The 21,568-nt window shown below is 36.9% G+C and overlaps 1 protein-coding gene across 5 annotated transcripts in view; it reads right to left on the bottom strand.

Moving 5' to 3' along the window:
* Positions 1 to 21,568, bottom strand: part of LOC110030306 (coilin-like) — a 105,886-nt gene that overhangs the window by 57,948 nt on the left and 26,370 nt on the right. For 2 of the 5 annotated variants that reach the window (XM_020732953.1, XM_020732957.1), the window contains 7 exons: positions 11,215 to 11,472; positions 10,955 to 11,110; positions 10,715 to 10,849; positions 10,235 to 10,381; positions 9,607 to 9,762; positions 9,350 to 9,484; positions 1,310 to 1,376 (listed from right to left, as the gene is read on the bottom strand). In XM_020732953.1, coding sequence (XP_020588612.1) covers positions 1,310 to 1,376; positions 9,350 to 9,484; positions 9,607 to 9,762; positions 10,235 to 10,381; positions 10,715 to 10,849; positions 10,955 to 11,110; positions 11,215 to 11,472 — 1,054 coding nt within the window. The remainder of the gene's footprint in view (positions 1 to 1,309; positions 1,377 to 9,349; positions 9,485 to 9,606; positions 9,763 to 10,234; positions 10,382 to 10,714; positions 10,850 to 10,954; positions 11,111 to 11,214; positions 11,473 to 21,568) is intronic. The other 3 variants (XM_020732956.1, XM_020732955.1, XM_020732958.1) reach the window with 3 other exon arrangements.

The raw sequence follows: 21,568 nt of genomic DNA, 5'->3' as shown, positions 1-21,568 counted from the left end.
GGAAAGAGTAATTGAACATAAGTTAAAATGCGATACAATAAATTTTCATAATTAGTTTGGATTAATGTTAGGCAAAGCTACTATGGAAGTTATACGTTTATTGATAGGTTTGAAGGAAAACTACAAAGAGAGTAAGAAGAACTTATATATGATTTTTATTGATTTAGCGAATGCTTAAGATAAGGTTCCAAAAGAAGTTCTTTGGAGGGTTCTAGAAAAGAAAAGTGTTGAAATGATTTATATTCAAATCATTAACGATATATATACTAGAGTTTTATTGAATTTAATGATGCAAGGGAGAAAAGAATAATATCTTGAATCACTATACTAAATGAAAAGCATTGAAGCTCTCAAGATACGTGCTAGCGGACAGAATGAAATCCACGGATTCTAGCAGTATCCAGTTATGCAGTGTGTGAACAAAAGCAAATGTTTTAATACTAACTAGTGGGAAAAAAATATTGATTAAAGAATACTAAAGATTTTTCATATACAATTGTAAAATTGCAGATTCTTATTTGTATTGTCGCACAGCTACGAATAGAAAATAGGGTAGATAATTCTAAACAAGATGCTCTAAAAATACTTGAGCTCAAAAAATACGACATATATTGCAAGATATTGAATAATGTTGGCTAATAACATGATATTAATTTAGAATGGAAAAATTTCTTGGTTTAAATAATCTATACCATCAAAAGCCTTTCAACGGTTTGGGGTCAGAATTATGAATTCTAGTTTTTCATTTATAAGTACAGTCTTACACATTAAATATATTCTTCACAAATAATTTTAAACAGTTTTTTTTATCCATATGATTAATACCTGACGCTTTTTCTTATAATCTTTTGAAACTAATTTTATTATCTTTAAAAAACTCATTTTTTACACTTTGTTGTAACCTAAGTCTACTTTCAATCATGATAGATTCAATAGCTGACACAAATTATTTCTGATATAATTATTTCTTAATTTATCCTTTTTGATTGTGCTACACATCATCTTAAATATTTTCATTTTTGTTATATTAAACTTAGATTTTAATGACAATTTACATCTCAATATTCAGATTCACACGACATTACAGGCCTAATTGTAGTTCTATAAAAATTAACTTTAAAACTCCAGAATCACCCAGAACCTAGCCCAAACATCATTTAGCATGTTTTGTGGAAGTTCTAATTTTTAACTAAAGCATACATGAAACTTAAGCACAAAAATGTTCAATGAGTAGCACAGTAAAAGTAATTTAGCTATGTAAGAAGTCCACATCAAGGGATAGAATCATAGATGAATATTAATTACAAACCTTCCTCACATCACCAGTAGCATTGATCTTTGGCTCATGTCCATCATCATTTCCCTTGGATTCGTTCCTGCACAAAGTGAAATTTCTCATTTACTGGACTTATAAGACAGAGTTAGACTTAAGAAGAACTGGGCTTATTGTATAAAAAATGATCTTAATTTATTAGAACTAAAATAAAATATGACACTCAATAGGACGCAATGGAGAAAAAGGATTCATGTAGCCGACCCCACGTGGTGGCAGTAAGGCTTTGTTGTTGTTGTTGTTGTACTGGACTTACAAGACGAAATTCATGAGCAATAAATACATATATGGCAATTTTTGCCACATGAACCATCCTCAAATCATTTGTAGTGAAAGGAAATTAGAAACTAACAAAGTGACATGATAATAGAACCGAAGTGAAAATAAAGATTGTGGTTAAGGTAGCAGAGTATTTTTCCCCTTGAAAAAAGATAAATAAATAAATAAATTACTTACATAACGTTTTTCAGATAGTGTCGAAAAACTTGAGAGTATTAGCATTTCCTTTTTGAGCAAATTTTCTTAGGTCTGCTAACTACAAAGAAATTTGTTTGGTCCTTGAATCAGTAAACATTTCTTTACTATTGTATGTCATTTGGATGCATATTATTCTTCATCGAATCTGTCTAATTTAATCTCCAGAAATTGCTCTTTGCTAGCTTATTCAGTTTTTAATTTTCAAATCCATTCATGCAACTTCAAGTCATACTGATTGACAAGCAAACCACACCGGAGGTTAGTAGTTAATAAAATTCAAGTCTTCAATTTCAGTTACTTTTCTAGTATTAAGAGTCATTAACTATCAATCATTATTCCCATTCATTCTCTTTGAGGATTCTATTATTGAATCCTAATTTTTTTTATCCGTAGATTACACTAGAACCCTACTTAGTACAATGACAAAAGAGAAGCAGAGACACTAGAAGAGAGAAGAGCAGAGGGAAAGTAGTAGAACAATACCCTATAAACCATAATATTACATTTATTCTAGGCCAAGTTACAACAGCAAAATCGCATAACCCTGTCTCTCATAATGAAACCCCATTAAAAAAGACGATGGGGATTTGAGAGCTACATAACATACTAAATCAAATGGTTCATAGTGAGACAAATCAGTTACATCTTGTAAAATATAGAAGAGGTGTAGCATGAGGACTCATATTTATACTCGGCCAGCTAGTCATATTGATGCAAGAGTTAATCCAAACAAGTGGGGTACAACCAGCACACTTTGATAAGAAGAACAGCAAAAAAAACAACACAAAAAATGCTGAAATATGAAATAACAATAACACGACTCACAACACACGGCTAAGTTGGATCTCGGGTGGGTGGTGGTGGTGGTTGTTAGGGGGCATAGAAATGAAGTAGCAAAGAGGTAGGTGATGAAGAAACAGCAGCTAGGGGTGGTTCTGAGAGGAGGAAATAGCAGCTAGGCTGCAGGATGGTGGTTCCAGCAGCTGGGACAGCAGCAAGGTGGCACGGGATAGATTTGGGCTGCTGAAACAGAACTGGCCGCACAGGGCAAGGGCAGGAACAGCAGCTAGGCAGCAAGGATGGGATGCAGGCGGCCGGAATAGCAAGCGACCAGCGAATAGGCGATGTTTGAGGTGGCAGCGAGAGGGGGAATGACGACGACAGCAGCGAGGAGTGCAGGGAAGTATAAAACAGCAAAGGAGGGCTGCAGCAGCGAGAATGGCGGCGGGATAGAGAGGACCTATGCGAGGACAGCAAAGGACAGTTCTCGGACGGCCTGCAGCAAGAAGAAATGTGTGGCGCTGACAAGAGGGATGTGGACTTGGGGAAGATAAATGCCATCTCGGGAATAAGATACAGTTGAAGCACCAAACATGCCGTAGAAGAGAATTACCACCTAGAAACGAGATATAGTCGAAGCACCACTCGCCCTAAAATACAACCATATAAGGGAGAAACCTAGATGTTGATGGCTAACCTGACAGAGAATATGAAAAAAATGGACCCAAGGCACACAATAAAACATATAAATACTACTAGGCAACTAAGGAGTGGCCAACTCCTTTGGGCAGCACTTTCAGAAACTAGGAACGAACTGGTCTAAAGCTTTTGCTACAAGATTGAAACGTCAGTTCAGCGCTTTCCCACTCGATCCAGCGTATCCACATCCGCATCCAGTGCATCTACTCCCGTGTCGAGTGCTTCTACACCCGCATCCAGCGTTTCTACACCCGTGTCAGTCTCCCATGGTTGGGGAAACTCATCCGTCGAAGCTTTTATTTCCTCATATTATTAAATCAAGATGGATACGTTGAAAGTGGCGGAGCTATTGCAATCTCCCGGTAAGTCAATCATATCAATGTTATCATTCAAAAGCACGACTTGATAGAATAAATACACATCCTCTTTTGGCACAATCAAAGCTGACACTGTAGATAAACGAGTATTCACATTAATCAGATATTAAGCCACTACATCTGTAAACTGTTCCTCCCACTTCTCGTGCCCCATTGGACGTATCTGATACATAAGTATATGAGAAGAAATCAATAATGTGATGAAATTTATGGCAGGTTGCATCACTCTCACTAGCAACTACTCAGGAAAAACCTCTTCTTTATTTTTAAAAGGACCTGTATCATATTGAAGAATTTTCTTTCCCACTAAGCTCCTAAGACAATTTCTAAAGTTGTGGTTGATCCCTCATGTGACCATCTATTGGTGGGCACACGGCTAAGCTGAATTGAATACCCCAATGACTCCCTACGATCTTCCATAAGTAGAATAAAAGAGTCTCATCTCTGATATGATATGATGGACCTCTTTAACTAGGGGCAGCTCAAGAGGTAATTTATGTATCTAAAAATTCTGAAATCCTCTTATCTAAGGTTATTTTATGTCTATTATTGGCTCCTCAAACTCATGACTCTTTTGGAAATCCAATATCAGGCCCGTTGATGCTCCTCTCAACACCTGCAAAACTGTATTTCAAGGCACCACAATCTTGCATGGACATCCATTACCTTGAAATAACTAATTCTAGAACAACTACTGTTAACTCAACAAGAATCTCTCTCTTTGGTTCAATTGGAATCGATGGAAAAACTTTCTCGTTGGTTGGCAGCTAATACTCCTTTTTTGTGTCCTCATTTTCTTCAATGTGAACTATGTCATTGCTCATTTCTTGACCAACACCCTACCCAGTGGAATAAATCATTCCCCAAGTTGTGCAATCTAATTCAATATGCCCAAATTCGTAGCACGTCAAACACTTCCTGTCTGAGACAGATTTGGGGAATAAGAATTAGTTACACCTATTATCGACTCTGAAAAAGTGTCTCCTCAAGTGAAATAGGCTTAGAAGTTCTGTTGGGTTCACTCATATTGCTTGATGTGGCGGTTATCTGGCAGTTATCGCTCCAAATTTGAAGTTAGGTTTTACACATCCTGTCTGTAATGAAATGATAGGTACTAGTACTACGTCTCCGGTTTCCTCTTGAATCAGGTATTCATCTTGTCTTTTCCATGATGTTGGCATATGTGCTTCACGATTTCCCACCAAAACAATGCACTTTTCTTTAACTTGCTCGTAGCTAGTTTCACTATTCAGTCCAATGGGAAGTCCTGGTACTCAAAGAAAAGTTACAATCTGCAGTTACTCAATGAATTCATCTAGATCTAAGTGATTGTCAAAATGAGGCAAATTCACCTTTCAAATTTTGACCTCTCAGATATTTTAGGTCAATTTTTTGGGGTAGAGATTCATCCTTGGCATTCATATGCTAGAAGAGATTCACTCCATTTCTTTGATTTAGCAAGTCATCGTTATCGCTATGAATGACCCTTTTGATTGGCCTCCTCTTGAAAGCGGCAAACAACCTCTATTGCAATTGGAGAATTTCAACCCCGCCTCCTCTATAGAAGGTTCCTGGATATCCTTTTGTGGATTTCTTATAAACAACATCATGACATATCCACCTATTCTAGTCTTTGGCAATTAAATCTTCGATGGCGTAAATATGGTTAAGGGTGTAGATAAGGGCGATGTATGGTGTAATGATGGCTTGAATGGATGAGGGGAAATTTTTTTCTTGAGGGGTGGACGTAGTTTGGGTATGGTGGATGCTATAGAAACCCTAGGATAGGATTAGGGTTTAGACTAGCCATAATACCAAATGATATCCGAGTTAACCCAAACCACAATAGAAAAAGTAAATATTACTATGGAAAGCAAAAGCGGGTAAAACCAACACACTTTGGCAGAAAAAACAACAACAAACAACACGAGACACGTTGAAATATGAAATAACAAAATGACTAAGGACACAAAGCTAGGGTGGATCTCGAGTGGTGGCGGTGATTGTTAGGGGATTTAGAGAGGCGGTAGCAAGCGGATAGTTGGACTGAACAGTGAAGAAACAGAGGCCAGAGAAGGTTCTGGGCGGTGGGAGTAGCAGCTAGGCTACAGAGTGATGGTTCCAGCAGTTGGGACAGCAGTGAGGTGGCACGGGGAATGGGTTTGGACGACTAGAAAAGAACTGGCAGCACCAGGGGGCGGCAGAAACAACATCTAAGCTGTTGGGATGCGATGCAAGAGGCCAGAATAGCAGGCAACCCCAATGGCAGCGGTAAGGGGGAATGACAGCGACAAAACTGGGTAGTGTGGGGAAGAATAGGGCAACAAAAAGAGGGTTGTCCTTGGGCAGCGGCAGCAAGAAGGGTGGTTGGGTAGTGAGGAACTATAGTGAGGACGGAAAAGAGATGCTATCAGGCAACCTATAATGGGAGAAATGTGTGGCAATGAAGATGGAGGGACGGAGGAATTGGGCAGGATAATTAACACTCTGGGAATTAGATACAATAGTAGTATCACTCAAACCTTGGAGGAGAATAACTACCTCAAAATGAGATACAGCAGAAGCACCACTAGCTCTGGGATATATCCCTAGAAGGGAGAAACCTAGATGCCATCAACAGAGCTGATAAAAAACATGAGAAAAGCTAACCCTAGACATGCACAAACAATATATAAAAACTATTAGGCAACTGAGTGACCCAATCCTTTGGGCGGCACTTTCAAAACATGGGAACTGAACCAGTCCAAAGCTTTTGCCCCAAGGGTTCAGCGCCAATTCAGCGCTTCCCCGCCAGCATTTCGATTCAGCGTGTTCACGCCTACATTACATATAGCTGCTAGTTCCTTTAGTGGAAGTTGTTGGGTACCTCAGAGGTTCAAAAGACTAGTTGATCTCTTTTAGTTCAACGAATTCACAATGAGTATAGAGAATCCTTTATAAGTTTGGTGATCAAGTCTTCCTTGAACTAGCGCATTGGTTTGTGTTGATCCTAGCAAGTAAATCTACTACGAAATTGGCTAATGAGTTCTCTTTGAGCCTGTTTAGTAACTCTGTCTTAAGCTTAGCTAACAAGTCTACATTTAGAGTGTAGGATGTATATCATTAGAATATGATCACTCGTGAAAAGAAACACCCTTTAATTTAAGCCTCCTCAAAGTGCAAGGAAATTTAAGAGTAGTTTCTATTAAAGGTGGATTAGGTTTGCTTCAATCATTCTTCCCCCAAAGGTGTAGGCTTAATTTAGATATTGAGCTGAAACATCCCATAAATGAACGACTCTATACTTCATTAACCTCTTCACTCATAGAAGAGCATTCACAATGAAGAAGAATGGTAAGGTAAATAATTTAATCGTGGATTTGATACTTATGACTTTAATAAATAGAGGAATCATGGTGGGACGGAGGTCAAATTGATCAAGATCTCACTTTTTTGTTGTCCTAGGTATTACAAATAGACCTAATAGATCATTAGAAGGCCATAAGAAATAATATCCATGGAGCCTAATTAATAGTCATAGGTTGTCTCATCTTAGTTATCCTTAGCATATGGAGTTGAAAATACGCATCAACAATGTGTTTTTGAGATGAACACCAATTCATTTACAAGTAGAGGTTTGGCCATACCATTTTCACAAAATGGTTCAAAGGCACAAAGCATGACCGTCTATGGTTAAAAAATAATGGATGTGACTAGAAACAACTCATCATCATAGTGTTATTGTCAATCATTCATGAAATTCAGCATTACTTGAAGAAGCGTATCTAAGACATATAAGTTCTTGGCTTGCATGCGAGCCCATGAATAAAGGTTAAGGGTTTCCTACAAAGAATGCGACCTCAGGCTTTATCCAAACTCCAATTAAGGTTGGCAGGGAGCATTTAGACTCGATTGTTTCTTCTCTTTTTCTGTAGTGAACATAATCATTTGAATTCTCCCACATGTCATCATAGCATTCACAAGTTTCTGCTATAATGCTACCAACTCTTTGTAATACGTAGTGACATCATGGTCATTTTATTTTGATTTTCGAAGTCGAGTTTTCAATTCATAAATTTGGGAACAATTCTCTAAGTCTGAATAGAGATCTCAAACAAACTCCCAAATATCTCGAGCGGTGGGAAGGAATAGATATGACTTTCCTATGATACGATCCATAGAGTTGATGAGCCAAACCATAATCAGAGAATTTTCATGCTACCATTTTTTCAATTTAGGATTGCCAATAATAGGTTTTGAATTTTCTCATGTTAAATACCTAATTTTTCTTCTACTATCAATTGTCACCAATTTTATGCATTGAACCCACTTTAGGTAGTTATGCCCATTGAGTTTTATAATTGTGGGATGAGGAGGTGAGTTATGGGAATAATACCCTACCAATACAGCCATGAGAGTCGTAAAGGTGAGATAGTATGGTTGTGAAATTACTGGAACAATCCGATGAGGTAAGATTTTTCTAGACTCTGAACAACATTACAGACTTATACGACATCCTCAAAATATGAGACGTGTAGCAAACAAGCAGTGGAGAAAAAAGAGGTTTGATTCTGGTACAAACTCAATGCGAGGAGCTCGGTTCCAGTAGTAGCCATGCGTAACAAAGAAAGAAATCATTAAAGAAGCGAAACTTCCCAGAGAAGAAATGTAGAAGGAGCGGAACTTGCTAGAGAAAAGTTGTGAGCGGCCCAGCAGAACTCACAGACGGAACTCTCAGATGGAAGTTCAAGCCCTAGCACAGAGCGTAATGATCGTGGGTAGAAGCAGAGTGAAACGAAACTCCCAGACATACGACCGAGGGTTTCGAACTCAATTTGTATGAAAGTTCCTTCGTGACCAATCCTTGTGATTCGCAAGAGAGTAGTGAAGTCAACGACGAGATTACGTGCAGTCTTTCTTCAATCTAGAGCCTTAGTCTTCCACAAAGCCCATAACGGAATCACGTAAAGCCTTTTTTTTGTGATATGGAGCTTTGGCGTCGCAAAACCAAAAGCTCTGATAACATGTAACTTTTGGAAGAAATAAAATAATTATTTTTCTTCAATTTCATAGAAAATAGTTACAAGATAAATAGAGTGGGATCGCTCCCACATCATAAAGGTAATAAAATCAGCCATAACTCCCGAAGATAATAAAAAGAGAACATTAATTATGACATACCAATAATGCTACGTTTTAGATATAGAAAATACCTAATAATAGAATATTCTAAAATAAAAAACTTCCTAAAATTCATATTAAAATTTTAACCCAAAATCGCTCAAGAAAAAACATAAATGTCATGCAAAAATTTTCAGAGCCCACAAAAAATCTCAATTATTTACACTAATAAAGACTACTCAATCCATGATGGATCCTCCTAGACTGTTTTCAGATATTCTTGCCTTATATATTGAAATTACAAGAAACATTAAGTACCCTCCCTCCAAGAAAACACAGCAGCAAGAATATGAAAAATAGAAAACTGTATTGAAGCACTTCGTCCAGAACAAATTAAAAAAGGCATAGATTTCATAAGCCAAATTATTTTAGAAATCACTAAAAGCAAGCATAATTTGTTTACAAAAGACATAATATTTACCATAAAACAGCAAAACAACAACAATGCAGTGATTAAACATTAACAAAAAATTACTAAAAAATGACAGCATTAGATATGATATATTAAATGACAACCGCATACTCTGACGGCTGAAGCTTATTGGAATGTTTTCTCTTGATTAAACTTGTTATTTCTCTTGGTGTTTCTGTATGTGCTATATTCCCATTAGGAAGACCAACTTCCTTCTTATCTCCAGGCGAAACTCTTTGAGAATACCTAATTGCCAAAGCATTACCATTCAAATCAATAGCAAGGGTGATCAAAAATTAAAAAATAAACTTAAATGCGAAAAAAAGGGAAAATATAAATAAGCTTAAACGAAGCTGTATCATGCATACTCTGAGGCTTGATGTTTACTAGTGTGGTTTTCCTTGCTCTTTTCATTCATCATTTCATAGGATGCGGTTCTCAAACTCACAATATCCCCATGAAAAACAATATTCTCTTCATCACAGTTTGAATATCCTTGAAAATCCTTAATAGCCAAAGTATCACTGTTCAAATAAAAACAGTAGTAATCTAAAACTATTAGGGTAAACCACCTTCATTGTAAAGTTCTAGAAGTGATTGAATCTCATTTGTTTGGTTGAAACTGAGCTCACAATCTTGAAAATCATCTTCAAAAAGGTAAGAGGTAAATTTTAATCTTGATGCTAGAACTTCACCACCAGTTTTATATTTTTTGTTTAATAGCAACTGAATAATAACTTAATGAGATAAAAATTAGGATGGTGCTTAAAATAAAAAATAAATAGAGAAGGCGGGTAAACAAAAAAATGCAGCCCAGAAAAGCATAACAACTTAGTTCACAGAATTGAGTTCTTAGATACTAAAAATATATTATCATAAATCACATAAATGTGACCATTTACAGAACTTAGATTCACATACTTTGCAGTCACAATAAATAAACCTAAACCTTAAACAGCTAGATCAACATAAGCGACCCGACTTCAGGATACTTACTCTGAGCCCAGAGGTCTACATGAATGTTTTCCTCGGTGCTTTGCATTTTTCAATTTACATACAATTTCCTGATGTGTTGTCTTTCCGTTAGGAAGCCACAAATCTCCATCTTGGGAATCTCCTCGAGAACTCCTTTTTTTCAAATAACTACTCTAGACAGCAACAACAAGAATGATCAAAAACTACTAAAAGATATGACTGAAGAAAAAAGAAAATGTTGATCACATAACAATTTATACTAGGCCCGAAATTTGTCAGAATGTTTTCTCTTATACTTCATAGGATTTATTTCATTTGATGCAGCTTCCATGTGATCTATGTTCTCATGAAGACTATTATTTAGAAATCCTTGAGAATCCTTAATAGACAAAGTATCACTATTCACAAAAATAACAGGAGTAATTTAAATTTATTAAAATAAAACAAAGAAAGAAGAGAATGAACAACATAAGAGTTGCTGCTTTTGTGAAATGCACATACGCTGAGCCCTGAAGTTTATGTTTTCCCTTTATGATCAGCTTTATCTCACTTGATGTGTCGATGTGTGGGATGGAAAGACCCAAATCACCTTTATCTATCTGTGAATCTGCTTGAAAATCCCTATTTGCTGAAGTACTATAATTCACAGAAAAAATGAAAGTGAATAAAGTTTACTAAACAGTATACTTAAAAGCAAAAAGAAAATAATGGATTAGCATAAAAAAGCAGCATAATTCTTACTCTGTAGTTTGAAGTTCACCAGAGATTTTTTTCTTGCGCTTTGCTTTCACCATTTCATTTGAAGTGTTTTCCTTGCGTGCCTTATTTCCATGAAGACCAACATTCTCTTCATCTCCTAGTGAATCTCGTTGAGAATTTTTACCAGCCAAAGTATTACTACACAAAGCAACAGCAATAGTAAATTGCAATTACTACAGAATTATATAAGAAAAAAGTAACTTCAATAATATAAGGATGCAGCACTGGGTACGCATGGATACTTTGAGCCCTGAAGTTTATTAGAACGTTTTCTCTTGCCGTTTTCTTTCATTCTTTTACTTGAAGTTTCAATATGGATTGTGCCCCTAATAGAAAGAACCGTATCATTTTGATCTCCTTGTGAATCCAGTTGAGGATCCATACTGGCCAGGTTCATATTGTTAAAAGCTGAAGTTTGTCTGCTTTGAAGAATTTGTTCCTGGTTATGACTACCACAAAACTTTACAACATCCTGGAACATAACACCATTCTTTTTTATCCTGATAAAAAGAAAATGCAAACAATCAAAACATCATTGGAAAGTAATCACGTAAATGAACATCTAGATCATATACTTAGGACCAAATTTGCAGCTGCTTATCACACAAGCAGGAAAAAGATAAAAGAAGTAGCATGACTGAAATACAAAAAAAGATAAATTGAATTCAGAAGTTGTTCTCAAATCAAGAACAGACTGTAAGAAATTGAAACTATCCTGAAACATGTCCATCCCAACAGCGCAACAAACATGAACCCTATACAGAAATAAAGTATGATTCTAAAATTGAATTCCTGTTTCCTACCATCCACTTATTTGAAGCCCCTTCACAGTTGATGATTGTAAACGCATATAAAAGAAGCCAGACAGCTAGGGGAGCTCTGACAACTTTCCCATCAACTTTAACAGAGTGGGGGAGAGCTTTGAACATTCAGAAGCACATTATCGACTCACCGCTTTCCAATCTTGTTCCAAAACTAACAAGAACTGTTGCTAGTAGCTACACAACTTCAAAGACCACTGTTACCACTGTCATGTGCAGTGGCAGAAGCCAAACTCATTGTCCTGTCTATTGGGAAATTAATTGCCTAATCTCCCAACCCATTCTTCTTGCTCATCACATCTAAACCTGCTTTTCCATGTTCACTCTTGATAAACTCTCTTCTTTTGCTTAGGGCCAAAAATGGGTTGTCACCTTACGCTCTGTATCTAATACTATACTTTTTTAAAGGGTGATATTATAACAAAAAGATCAACGAGTAAAGCGTGAGTGATTAACAAGAATTGCTAGAGTACAAAGCAAAATACAAAAGAGCAAATACTTAAAGCATAAAGCAAAAGTATAAAGCAACCCATAGCATTGAAAAACTAAGAGACCAAGAACTCAATTGGATCACCTTGCTTGAAGCCTGACGAAAGCTAGAGTGTGATAATATATTTTATTCTAATTATCTTCGCATCTAATAAAAAAGATTTGAAACCACTAATGCACCAAAACGTCAGGACTCATAATACTTCCATTAGAATATTTGGATTATAGATCATAAATATTTGTGTCCGGACTAATAGGAGGGAGAAGAGAATAGCCACAATTGAAGAAACAAAATTTATACTCTCAGTTGTAAAAGATGTAGAAGCCGTGTTTAAAGGGCCGGCAAGGGTAGGCGCAATAGAACGAGAATTCTAAGAAAACCAATTGGTTCCAAACTCAGAGAGCATGCCTGAAGTGATGATATAGAAGCAGCAGCCATTGTGGGAGAAAATAACATCTGGCCATTTGAATGACCTTCTTGCATCTAAAAGTTTGATTGTCTCAAATTCAAATGGGCTTTGAAATAGTCAAAGATATTGCCCAAAACAATTTGCAGCAAAAATAAAACTAGGATGCCTTCAAAAACTATCATAAGCTAATAACTACATGATTATCAGCCAATCCACACCTCATTTTCTAATGACAAAATAAAATTTCAACCAAAACTCTGGTAATAGAAGACCTCGAAAGACGAGCAGTAGCAACATCCACATGTAATGGTTTACTAAAGATAGAATTCAATTAGTATAAAGTGGATTGGTTAATAAAATGAAATTGAAACTGTGAAAAAGCAACCCAAAAAAGGGTGATTAGCCATTGTACATGCATAAAAAAAAATGAAAAATTAGTAGACCACTAGAGCATGGGCATTGAAAAGCCATTGATATGGTATATACGTCCAGAAAAAAATCATGTGTGATACAAATCTGGAGATAGTCTTATAATGATGTTTGAAAAATCAATTAATCTAACTAAAAAGTTACTGACAAAGTAAATATCCAGCAAGAATTTATGAATGACACCAATATTAGGATGGTCCAATGACAATTTACCGAAGATGGACAAAAAAGCAACCTAGCAAGCTCATAGCTTTTAACATTAGAAAATATAAGCACAAGTTTCCCCTGAAAAAAAGAAGATTGGTTATGTTGCAATTGAATGGAGTATGGATTAAAATATAAAGGAAATTGAGCAGAACGAGGGGTGTAATCCTAAAATAACTGACCCACCCACCACTTTAGCACAATATAAATGATGAACCTGAACAATAGGAGCTCAATATCCAATGAAGTGTTGGTAGGAGTCTTTGAACAAGTAATAACAATCAGCATGTGAAACAAAAGCCAACATTGTGGAACGTCCATACACCTAGGAATATCCAAAGAGAGAGGCAATTGTGAAGGAATTGAACTATGAGAATGAGAGGTGGCAAGAGCATCCCAATAGAGGGAAGGATGAGGGTGGCAAGGATCTAGAATGGGGAAGAAAGTTACCCAGTGAAGAAGGGAGTGGTCAACAAGCGAGAAAAAGGTCATGATCAAAACCCTAAGTGGGTCGTAAAGGGCCACTCAGTGAAAGCTTATATGGCAATACACAAAAGAGCAAGTGCATGCATATAAGGCTCGTGGAAATGCATGAGTGCTTGTAGAAGCACACGAGAATTGAATGAAATCAAGATGAAAAAGTCGATCGAGATCAAGAGGGGCACAATGGCATTCTAGCATATGCCAGTCATGCAAAGCGAAGGCTATTAGGGCACAACAATAGTGTACGTCAAAATTGTGTCACCTGTGACGCGAGGGATGACGTGGTCTCGCAGGGCCTACCAAGGATGATTTAGGATTACATGCTCAACCGACCAGTCCCTGTACTGTGGAAACGAAGCACCTCAAATGGAAGAGGAAGAATCACCACTAAAGGATCCAGCTGATCAAATCTGCCCGGTCAAGCCAATCGCTTTCCAACTCGAGTAGATCGGGAAGAAGAAATGGTTTCTCCAACTCCAGGACAGTCGATGTGCACTTTCGGCAAATGATCACCAGGCCCAGCGGTCACCCGACCACGTAGTCGCTCGGCCTTATGGCCACCCGGCCATATCGCCATCTGGCCTAAGAACAGCAGGTCAGCCACATCTATGGGCCCCACGGGTCAAACTTATGTACAGACCAAAGTGCCCCCGTCATACCTACGAACTTTAGGGGTACAACATGTAAATGTACAAATACTCATTCCTATAAATAGGGGGTCATTTCATGAATAAGGGTTGCGCAAATTTACCGTTCATTATTGTGTTATTGCTCTCCCCTCTCTCTACCATCCTTCGAGCACTTTATTCCTTAGGCAGGCCTCCCGAACATATTTGGATTCAACAAATAGTGTGTCTGATAGAGTGCAAGCGATCACAAAAGTATGCAACTATGAAACCCCTTAAGTATGCCGAAGCAGAACTCTTAAACATTGATAGTTTTTACACATGAGTGCTTTCCTGCAAAGTTTTCTCGTGGTACTGTAGTTACTACAGTACTGCAGGAAAACAAATAACAGAAGACGAGATTTGGGCAGCCAAAACAGTTTCGTTTTCCGTTCTTATTAATTCTTTCTTATTATCCTTCATTTCTTTTTAGTCATTCCCTATATATGTGTGTGTTAGGGTTTGAATTAGTAGGTTTTTGTGAGTTTTATTTAAGATTTCTTTCCTGACAGTCATCGGCGTCCATTTTCCCCTTCAAGGGCTATATCTGAGGAATTGGGTGGTGCTCCAACTATATCACTCTCCCGAGGATTTGGTTATCTTCCTTTATTCTCTTCCTCATCTTTTCATATCACTCCCTCCTGACGTACCTCGCTACAGCCACCCGCAACGGGATCCCAATTGTTGTAATCTGCAATTACAGCTACTCGAGCACCTTCTCTTCCCTCGTTCTCACTGTCTCAGCCCTCCACATTCGTTGTTGCAGCACGCAACACCTTTCCTTTGTTGTATTCCTGTTGTCCAGCAGCCCCAAACATCAACCTACTGTTGTTTGGACTGTCGCCCCATGTTGTCCTACTGTTCCAACTACCACTAACCGTTGCCACCCATCATCGACAGCCCCAAAAACCCCTTTCCTATCTTGATGCCACTTCTCCGAGCCGCCTAACCGTTAACACCATCACCCGAGATCCGTCCTAACGTGAGTTATGCGTCGTGTGTATTGTATTTCCCCCTTTAAGTGTGTTGATTTTAACCATCTATTTGGTTCCAGGAATAATATTTTCTTTTCCTAATGTGGTCCGAGTTAATTCCAGTATCACATCTTTTGGTGTAAATGTGGAATTTTGTTAAGAACTCCAAAGTTAAGTGTGCCCGTTCTGCAACATTCTCAGAATGGGAGACCTCTTAGGAAGTTACACCAATGGGGTAAAACCGTGAGGCCACTAGGCCAAAGCGAACAATATTTTGATGGGTGAGAGTTCGGTTTGTCACAAAAGGTATCAGAGCATTGCACAAGCCAGAAGATGGGAACTAAGTGTCATGCAGAAAAAAGTGTTATGCTATGATAGCACCTCCTGAATCCTGGATGGGACGAAGTGCTATGGTGGGAGTCATCTCTTGAATTTGTAGGTTTTAGCTCTAGAGTCTTGACTTTTTGGTGGATGAACTTGGGTATAGAGCGCTGACGAGAATGTCAGGTACTTAAGTGAGGAAGACCAAGAAACCCCTCAAGTAAATTGAAGCCAAACTCTTAAACATTAAGACGTCTTTTGGTGTAATAGTGGAATTTTATTAGAATTCCAAAACAAGAGTGCTCGTCTTGGAGCACTCCAAGGCACTCATCTTGGGAAGTTACGCCAACGGGGCAAAATCGTGAGGCCATTAGGTCAAAGCTAAAAAATAGCTTGATGGGTGAAAGTTCGAGCTATTATAGCAAGAGTCAAACGAGCCAATGAAAACTTGGGCAGAGTTGTTGTAATTACGTTGTATGTTTGTATCCACTTTTTCTCATATAGTGCCAATAATTAGATGTCTCCCTTAGGATCCTCCTCCCTCTCATTGCTCTTCATTCAACTAGCACAATAAATATGAACTACGAAAAGCAAATAAATATGGTTTTAAATTTGAGTTCAAGTTTCCTAATTTCCTCATTTATTGAAGCAAATTAGTGCGAATACATTTAGTTAGGAAAGTTTTTTTGATCGCTTGGATAATAATTTAGGGATTTATAGTTTCAAGATTAGTTCCCCACATTTTCCAACATAGAAATTGTGAAGGCAAAACATCATTGACATGGTTAATTAAAATTAGTATAGAGAGTACTTAGAATAATCATTTTTATAAAAACATTTATTTTTTATCATTTTTTTGTAAGGGTAGTTTGGTAATTATGAGTTTGTAAGCTTTAAAATTGTCAAGAATTTTTAAACTAATCTCAATCTAGAAAGAAATCAACATTAAGTAAGTTCTGTTTCAAGTTTTATCATTAGTTTGGAGCGGATTTCCTGTTTTAGGTGGAAGTGGAAAAAGAGAGTTGTCGGTAGTAGAGCCCTTGATTCCGCAGAATCAATGTTTGAACTTGAACCAGCTCAAGCAGTTATCAGAGGATGCGGGCAAATAGCAAAAAAACTCATCGAAAGCAATTGGCTTGACCAGGAGACTATAAAGGCTCCACAGAAGAAGTTTGAAGAGCAAGTGCATAACAGTTTCATATCCTCCTAGTAGCAAAAAATAAAGACTAACCAATTGAAAAAATATATAAAAATTTTAAATTATATCACAAATTTTGCATTCTCCAAAATTTGATTGAGTCAGTTTTATAAAATTCTAAACGTTGAATTGATTAATTTGATATATAGCAATATACATAAATTATTAATATGATGGGAGAAATAAAAATCATAAGATATTGATATAATAAACTAATTAAACTCTTAATTAATCCTGAATCTAAGGTCAAGTAGTCAGTCGATCTTCGCATTTATGTGCACATGCATCCGTTGGATAAAATTGACGGCTAGAAATTGTGTGGGAACACGTTAAATTGTTGCACTCTTTTCATTTCCCCCTCGTACCCATGTTAAATTGTCGCACTGTAGCTAGAGTTGGAAATGTGTGCAGACACACAGTAAAGGGCCGCAGTCCTCGATTTGAAGCACCATGAAGAAATTAGCAAGTGGGAATCTCATTTCCGTGTTATTTGAGACATTCAATTCCATATGTTTCTGTTTTAACATTTGTTGTGAATTCAAACATTCCTTGTGTTTCCTATAGTTGTAGCTTTCCAAGAACAGCCACAAGACTATCAAACCGAGAGCTATGCTCTCTGATAGGTCCATTTCACGAGTTGGGGAAGGGCTAAAGGGAAAGGAAGAAGAGGGAGCAAAATAGAAAAGTATCGGGGAAGCAAATTTTTGTCGAGAAGACCATACAAGGCAAGTTAAAAGCAATAAATCATAGTTGGGGTTAAATTAAGATCACGATTAGGAATTTCCTTAATTTTTAAAGGAACTAGGAATTTCATGTTATTTCCACTACGCCGTAAGTTTGAGGCGAGCATGGGGATACTCATCGTAGGGTTGCTGCATTGATTCAAGTAAAATAATCATGTGATAATTAAAATAATTAAACACTTAATTAATCATGAATCCTAAATTATTGTAGCCAGTCAACCACCTTAGCATTTATGTTCACATGCATCGATTGGATATAATCAAACGGCTTGAAATTTTGTGGGATCACGTTTAAATCTTGCACCCTTTTCATTTCTCCCTCTTACCCCACGTTTGATCTTCTCAGTCAAAGGAACCCGCGACTCCAGCACTGTAGCTAGAGTCAGAAATGTGCACAAATGCATGGAAGAAGGCCGCAAACCTCGATTCGAAGCGTCGAGAAGAGATTAGTGAGATGGAATCTCATTTCCGTGTTATTTGATACATTCATTTCCTTATATTTTCGTTTTAACAATTGCTACGAATTCAAAAACTTCATAGGTTTCCTATTGTTGTAATTTTGCAGGAACAACACGAGACAATCGAACCAAGAGCTACACACTCTTCATTTCATGAGTTAAGGAAGGCTTAAGACGAAAGGAAGAAGAGAGATCGAAATAGGAAAGTATTGAGAAAGCATATTTAAGTCGAGAAGCTCTTTTGAGGAAAGTTAAAGCATAAAAACCATATTTTTGGTTAAATTAAGATCTGAATTATGAATTTCAGAATTTTTTTAAGGTATTACGATTTTTAGGTTATTTACACTAAGCGGTAAACTCAATCCAAGCTTGAGATACTCATCATAGGGCTGCTCCGTTGATTCATGTGAAATAATCTTATGCTAACTTCAGAAAAAATAACTCTTTGTAGGTTTCAATGTGATTATGTTTAACACAATTGGATTTAGAATTTTCTACATATGATGGATGAATAATTGCATAAAAAGTAAACTTAATTTATTTCATATGATAGTATGATTTTACTATGTTACGAATATGATATGTTTATGAAATCATTGCTTGCATCTATTCATTTACTATGATTCATATATATGACATATAAAATGTCTATCATGAATATTTGTTATAAAAATTATGATTTAAAAAATGTTAGAAACGATTTTATAGGTAGACAATTATATGAATGTTTGCAAGTACGGATGATAGGGAATAATGAGATTCCCAACTCCTAATATTCATATAGGGACTAAACTCTGAGAGTCATTGCAATCAGCTGGAGGGCCGAATCAAGAGCTATACTATCCAGTAGGTCCATTTTACGAGTTGGAGAAGTGTTAAGAGGAAAGGATGAAGAGGGATTTCAACAGAAAGAATCGAAGAAGCATATTTACATCGAGAAGCCCTTTCGAGGCATGTTAAAGTATGAAAATCATATTTGGGGTTAAATTAAGATCTCGATTATGAATTTCATGAATTTTAAAGGGATTACAAATTACAGCTTGTTTACACTCAGCAGCGAGCTCGAGGCGGACTTGGATATACTTATCATAGAGTTGCTTAATTAACTCAGGTAAAATAATTGTGTGCTAACTTAATTGAAATAACTCTATGGGTTTTTCAAGCAATTATGTTTAACACAATTGACAAACTGTATGAATGTAAATTAGATTTGTCTCTGACGGTATCTATGATCTTACTATGCTATAAATCTGATATGGTTATGAATCATTGTTGCAGATATGTGTTTGCTATGATTCATGCATATGATATATAAAATATTTATGATGAATGTTTGTTATAGAAATTATGATTTAAGAAATGTCACAAGTGATATTATAGATAGATTATTAAATGAATACTTACAAATATGAATGATAATAAGAGAGAATTCGCGGACCCTGGTATTCAGACGGAGAGGAAACTTTGGGAACCGTTGGGATCAAATAGGGACGGAATGTAGGGAACTATTGGTTCCGGGGGCTATAGATAACTGCTCTGTTATGAGGAGCTCAACTTTTATCAATAGTTCATATATCCTTCAGGTTGGGTGATGGCCCATGACATAAAAAAAGTTGATGCATATACAATTACAATTGATATTCCTATAATTAGATTAAGTCTTATGAAAATGACTATGATTATACATGAATTTATGAAATACATGTTTGATACAACAATCATGATTCTTTGCATTACATGTCTTTTTTATATGTTTTATACGATTACAATATATGAAGTATTATGGATCATTATTACAGTGTCCATCTCAAGCTCAGAAAAAATAACAATGTTAAGGAGAATGTGGGAGTTATGAATAATGTCACAAATGTTCAATATATCACAACACAACCTGATAGCTTAGAATTACCCAAGTTAGGAATTGCAGTCAGATGGTAGTAAAATTTCATTTTCTTTCCACAAAAATTTATTTTTTTCAACTTCCAATAAACAAAAGAACCACTATGAAACCACAAGTACACAAGAAAATTTAAATCATCCAAAAATAACAGAATAATTTGCAAGTAGAACATCTCAATCCACACAACAATATATCACGTTCCAAAAAAAAAAATAGTACAAAAAAAACTACAATCAAATCATAAACTACTATATATCAGCTATAGTTTTACTCATACAAACCAAGTATGTCCTATCAAACATATCAACAAACAGGCTATAACTTTTCTTTTCCTGAAAGAGAAATAAATTTAACAGTAAATTTAATTTAGTAAGCAATTATAATATTAATATGCATTAAATTATTAAGTTAATGCTATTCATGAATTACTGAAAAAATTTTAGTTCATTACTTTTTAAAACTGTGAACTTTCACTTTAATTTTTTTATCCATTTCTGTAACAATTTAAGTATTTATCATTTTTTACTTTTTTAAGAGTCATAACAAGAATACTCTCATACCCGAAGTATCCTAAAAAATATACTCGAATGTTATCCTTAGAATGTATCTAAAGATACCCTCAAAATTTGCACCCGAAGGTAAAACTTTATTATTTTTTTTATCGTGCACAGATACATCACATCCCTTGTCAGTATCAGTATCATTTAGCCTAAGGCTCCGTTTGGGGCTGCTTTTTTACGACTTCGCGGCAGGGAATCGCGAAATTCGATCGTTTGGCTCTCAGCGTCGCGGCAGAACAAAGCTGAAGCGGAAGAAAAGCGGGTCGCGATATCCATCCCGCGGCCCCAGCTTTCGGCTCGTCAAAAGCTTTTTTTACCCTCGGCGCAATCCTCCTCCCGCCTATTCCCGTCGCGTGCGCGAGCGTTATTCTTCCTCCTCGACACCCGAAGCCTCCGCGAGCGTTCTTCCTCCTCGACACCCAGGACCGATCGCGCACGTTCTTCTTCCTCGAGCGCGAGCGTTCTTCTTCCTACACACCAGGACCGAACCATCCGCGCGTGTTCTTCTTCCTCGACACCAGGATCGAACCCTTCCGCGCGCGCGTTCTTCTTCCTCTAACAGAATCGAACCCTTCCGCGCGCGCGTTCTTCTTCCTCCAACAGAACCGAACCATCGGCTAGTTCTTGCCGCGCAGGTCCTTCCTCGAACAGGACCGAATCCAGGGAACACGAGCAGGTAATCTGATCTTCTTCAAAATTTTTTATGGACATCGGGAAGAAAGGGTTTTGGGTTTTAATCTCACCTTTTTTCTGGATGATTTGTGGTGGACATGTTCATGGTTTACATGCGGAAATCGTTCAAGGACTCAATCAAAGTTCTCGAAGCTGACATCCAGCACGCCAACACGCTGTAAGTGGTTTACTGTACTCGATCGATCAGCTCCGTTTCTTTCCCCTTTTCTTCCATGTGTATTTGAGGATTGGCGTTGGTTAGGGGAAGG

This window comes from Phalaenopsis equestris, unplaced genomic scaffold (genome assembly GCF_001263595.1).
Source record: "Phalaenopsis equestris unplaced genomic scaffold, ASM126359v1 Scaffold000697, whole genome shotgun sequence".
Classification (NCBI taxonomy): Eukaryota; Viridiplantae; Streptophyta; class Magnoliopsida; order Asparagales; family Orchidaceae; genus Phalaenopsis; species Phalaenopsis equestris.
This window is presented reverse-complemented; position numbering and strand designations above follow the sequence as displayed.